Genomic DNA, 4567 nt, shown 5'->3' on the forward strand with positions numbered 1-4567 from the left:
CAAAATTTTAGGTGTGTTTTTCCCTAAAAAAGAATCATGCTTCTCTCTCTCTCTCTAAAATTTCATAAAAGAATGGCATGCTGTTTCACTAATTCCAAAATCAAACTACATTACCATTGGGCTCTTTTTCATAGCCCAAACTAACATTGATGAGTGATTTAAGGCGCATTTGAATGCCGTGGATCTCTGATCTACCTGTCTACTGGATCTGGCATGAGGCTCATATCAAGGTTCAAGGTAAATACACATTGAATCTCGGATACCCAATATAGGATCTGAAAATTCTTAATTAGTAGAGATCCACGTCTCAAACCCGATGAGAAAGGAGGGTCAGGCCAAAGATACGCGTATCTCTAATGCTCGGATGTCGTACCTGAATTTCAGAGATGAACATTCAAAAACACACCTTAATCACTGGGTTGAATGGATTGGATTAAGGGAAAATGAATTTGGTGACCACTTCTTGGTTTTTATTTAAAAAAAACAACAAAAAAGTATTATTTGCCACGTGTCACGTGTGAAACCTAAGCGCTTACCAATATTTCTTAGTCAAAGCATTTTTGTGATCCATGGATTTTTCAAAGCCTGAAACAAAGCAAGAGAGAGGTTGCAGGGAATCGGAGACTCATTCTCCTCGGTAACAAACACAAGACTCATTCGTCATCCTAAGAAGTCAAAGGCTGGTTTTAACAATTTAATAACCCTTTCAGTTATTTCAAAAATGAAAAACTAAAAAAAAAAAGTGAGATTCTAGAGAGAGAGAGATGCCATATATATTCACTCTGCCTTTCAATCCCAGCATTCATACGTACACAAACAATCCACCGTCGACAGCACTATCATCATCATCACACCAACATAAAAACAAGAGAAACAAGCAGCAACCAGAAAGGAAAAAAAGAGGTCACCCCACACAAAAGAAATTCAAAATATTTCTAGAGAGAGAAAGAGAGGGCTTGGATGAGTTGGCCTATGGGGGCATTTTTCTTCCAGTTGTAGGTTTTTATTGGGGCTGCTCTGATTGCTTGAACCGCATGAAATGTATGCGTGGGTGTGTGGGGGCTAGGAGCAGAGGTTTCAGATTGGGATGAAATGTGAGGAAGCAAAAGAAGGAAATTGAGATAGAGAAATATGGGGATTTAGAGAGAGAAAGAGGGAAGGGAGGAGATGTGTGGATGGGACAGGTTGATTCTCACCAACCCTTTTTCTTTGGCCTCCTTCTGAGTAAATTCCACCTGTTCTTCTTCATTTCCCTTCTTCCATACTTGCTGTTACGGTTCTCCCTTTTGCCTCACTAGAAAATGGCTGTTCAGGCTCAGTATCCATCAAACATATGGCTCTCTGATTTCAGAAACAGGTTTGTTGCTTCTTCCATTTCTCATTTCGTCTTTTTGCATCCAAATTGGCACCCGTCATCTCTCTCTCTCTCTCTGTTTTGCTTCTTTCTTCATTTCATTATTCATGAAAACAGATTGACCCGTCTTTTGTTCGATCTCAATTTTGCATCCACCTAACCTCTCTGTTTGTCATGTTTCTTTTCTTTATTGAAGCACAACATTTCTCATCAGAAGTTACCGAGACCCGACTCTTTTCTCTTGCATCCTTTATTGGTTTCATCATTCACAACCAAAGCATTATTCACCAAGTATTGCTTTTTCTGTGTCTTTTCACTTGATTTTTTTATTTCATTATTTTTCATGGAGAAGAAATGTTTCACAGATATTTTGCTTCATCTCCTGTGTCGGTTGCCTTGCTTTATTCCTTCATTGTATCATTATTCATAAAAATGATATCTTGCTCATTTCTTGCTTTACCCTTTTGCAGGAATGGTGAGGAAAAAGAATTGCTTGATGCTGCTGTAGGCTCTGATCACCTTGCATTCCAAGTTCCTGATCAGAATTTCATCAATCCATGTTAGCACCTCTCTCTCTCTCTCTCTCTCTTTTGTTGATCTTCATTAATGTTGATCTTCTTTCGGCTCTCTCTCTCTCTCATAATTTTTCTTTTCTTGAATGATTTGATTCCAGCGGGGAGCATCCCTCAGTCGAATTCAGCAATGACATTCCTTCAACAGGCACAGCAGCATCAACACCAACAACAGCAATACCACCGACAACAAGAGAGTCCTTGTATGATAAACTTGGAAGACCTCCGTCTCCCTGGTGCTTCTTCCAAACCACCCGCAACCTCCTCACCTTCTCCCGTCTTCACTGGCCTAAGACTCTCTCTTGAAGACCAACAGCACCAAACCAACCCCTCTTATCCCTCCACCAACCTCGCCTCCGTGGCCAATGATATCTCCTTTCTTCTCAACCAACACCAACAAGAAGTCGACCATCTCGTCAGAGTACAGGTATCCACCAAATCCTTGTTTATCTTATTCTCAACAATCTGCATTTTGCTTTGGTGGTTTTGTTTCATTGGATACAAAATTTACTCTCTTTGTCCTACAATTCTTGGGTACTCAATGATTCCATTCCTTGTTTGCTATCCAGCATTTTAGTTTTCAAATGGCAATGTTCTTCTTAGTAAAAAACAACACAGGACAAACTACAAATCTCTTATTGCCTCTCTCTCTCTCAAGAATGAAAATTTCCTACTTAATGCTAATCTCTCTTTCTCTTTCTCTTTCTTTGTGTCCCTGAAACAAACAGAGCGATGGATTTCGCCGGTCTCTGATAAGCAAGCGGCAGAAGCAGTACGGGGCGCTCGTGGAGGCGGTGGAGCAAATCGCGGCTCGGAGGCTGAGCGATAAGGAATCGGAGAGGGAGCGAGTCACCCGCCGGAATGCCGAGCTGGAGGAGAAGGTGGAGCAGCTCCTCGCCGAGGCGCGCTTCTGGCAGGCCACGGCCCGAGCGCAGGAGGCCGCCGCCGCCGCCCTCCAGGCGAGGCTGGCGTCGGAGAGGGGTCCGAGCGGCTTCGGTGCCCGAGGAGAAGCGGAGGACGCCGAGTCATGCAGCGCCGAGCCGGTTCGCGGGCCGCTGGGCACGTGCCGGGCGTGCCGCTGGAAGGAGGCGTCGGTGGTGGTGCTTCCTTGCCGCCACCTCTGCGTCTGCTCCTTCTGCGCCCTCTCCCTCGTCCACTGCCCGCTGTGCCGCGGTGTCCGAACCGCTTGCATCCAGGCCTGCCTCTCCTGACTCGGGTCGGAATCCTCCTCCGAGTCTTCTGTCGTTTTTTTTCTAATTATTTTGCCTTTTTTATATATGGTTTTCCCCTTTTCTTAACGGGCTTGGGTTATTAAATGAATGATATTGATAACTGTGAAGAATAATTTACAGTGGAGTGGAGTGGAGCATAGAGAGATGGTGGTAGATGAGAGAGAGAGGTGGGTGAATGTACAGTGACTCTTGGTCCAAGCTTTTATTTTTGTTATTAATTAAATTTTTTAATCTTTTTGGCATTGATTCCTCGGTTCCAGCATTTTATTATCAAATTTAATTATCATTCGAATGGCTAATCTCGTTGTCATTTTAATGGTTAATCTCTCACTCTCTCAGGTTGCTGAAATATACCTATGGGTGGGAATGTGCCAAGATGAAGAATTTTGGCTCACCCAGTTAGACTGAATCACTAAAGTTGATTGGGCTTCAAATTTTGGACTATTCGATTACAAATCGCTAGCTGAGACTTAATTTAAGCCTCTGGTGTCGATGGTGAAGCTTCATCCAAACGTTTAAAACGAAAAAAAAAATGGCTGCCAAATTCTTGTGATAAACAGAAAATTCTTTTTATTTCTGGCATTCCTTTCTGAAAAAAATTAAAAAGATTATATTTGTAAGAAGAGACAAAAAACACATATATAACTTTAAATAACCTTTTTTTGTAAAAACCGATAAAAACATTTACATTTAAATAAAATATCATGATATTTGCCATTAAAAATGGTGACCTAAAATACTCCATTTTTTCACAATATTTTCAAGATATCGCCTATATTTTTGACACGCAGGCTGCAATCTGCATGTCACCTTCCAAATTCTGTGCAATGCGTTTACTGAAGGGCATCTAAAGTTTTACCTGAACCTTTGCTACCTTTACCAACTTGAATTGTATGTTTCACCATCATCATTGCCTCTGACGTTCTTAAAAATCATACTATTTTTTTAAAATCATATAGAAACGAGAACGCAATAGAAAAAAATTTGGTTTGTAAAAACCTAATCAAGAAAAAACATTTTCACCTTTGAACTGAACTAAAGATTCAAAATGTTCATTTACAAATCTTATAAATTATAATTATGTATACACAAAATATCAAAATTGAAAACACGTGAAAGTCTCAAAATACACACCGGTCCCAAAACTAAAAGGGTTTGTGATCCAGCTACATAGATATTTGATCCTTGCATCCATGGCCACCAAGCACATTTACCTGTGGTATCTGAAAATGAAAAGTAAGGGTGAGACCAACCTATGTCTTAGTAAGTAACTCGGTCTCTCGTCTCACAATAACGAACACGATAAGGTCTACAAGCACACAAGACCTACTAAAGGTTCAAGATACAACTATAAGTGGTACAAACACCCTCTGTGGAAAAACTCAACACTATAAATACATCTTCTAACT

The 4567-nt window shown here is 40.9% G+C and overlaps 1 protein-coding gene across 1 annotated transcript; it reads left to right on the forward strand.

Moving 5' to 3' along the window:
• Positions 1-1301: 1301 nt before the first annotated feature.
• On the forward strand, positions 1302-3454 carry LOC149819117 (putative BOI-related E3 ubiquitin-protein ligase 3). Its single transcript, XM_089986343.1, has 4 exons — positions 1302-1357; positions 1825-1913; positions 2028-2353; positions 2655-3454. Exons 1-4 carry the CDS (start codon positions 1302-1304, stop codon positions 3135-3137), a joined length of 954 nt encoding a protein of 317 aa, XP_089842469.1. The 3' UTR covers positions 3138-3454.
• Positions 3455-4567: the final 1113 nt, after the last annotated feature.

Source organism: Nuphar pumila, chromosome 13 (assembly GCF_984573655.1).
Source record: "Nuphar pumila chromosome 13, dmNupPumi1.hap1.1, whole genome shotgun sequence".
Classification (NCBI taxonomy): Eukaryota; Viridiplantae; Streptophyta; class Magnoliopsida; order Nymphaeales; family Nymphaeaceae; genus Nuphar; species Nuphar pumila.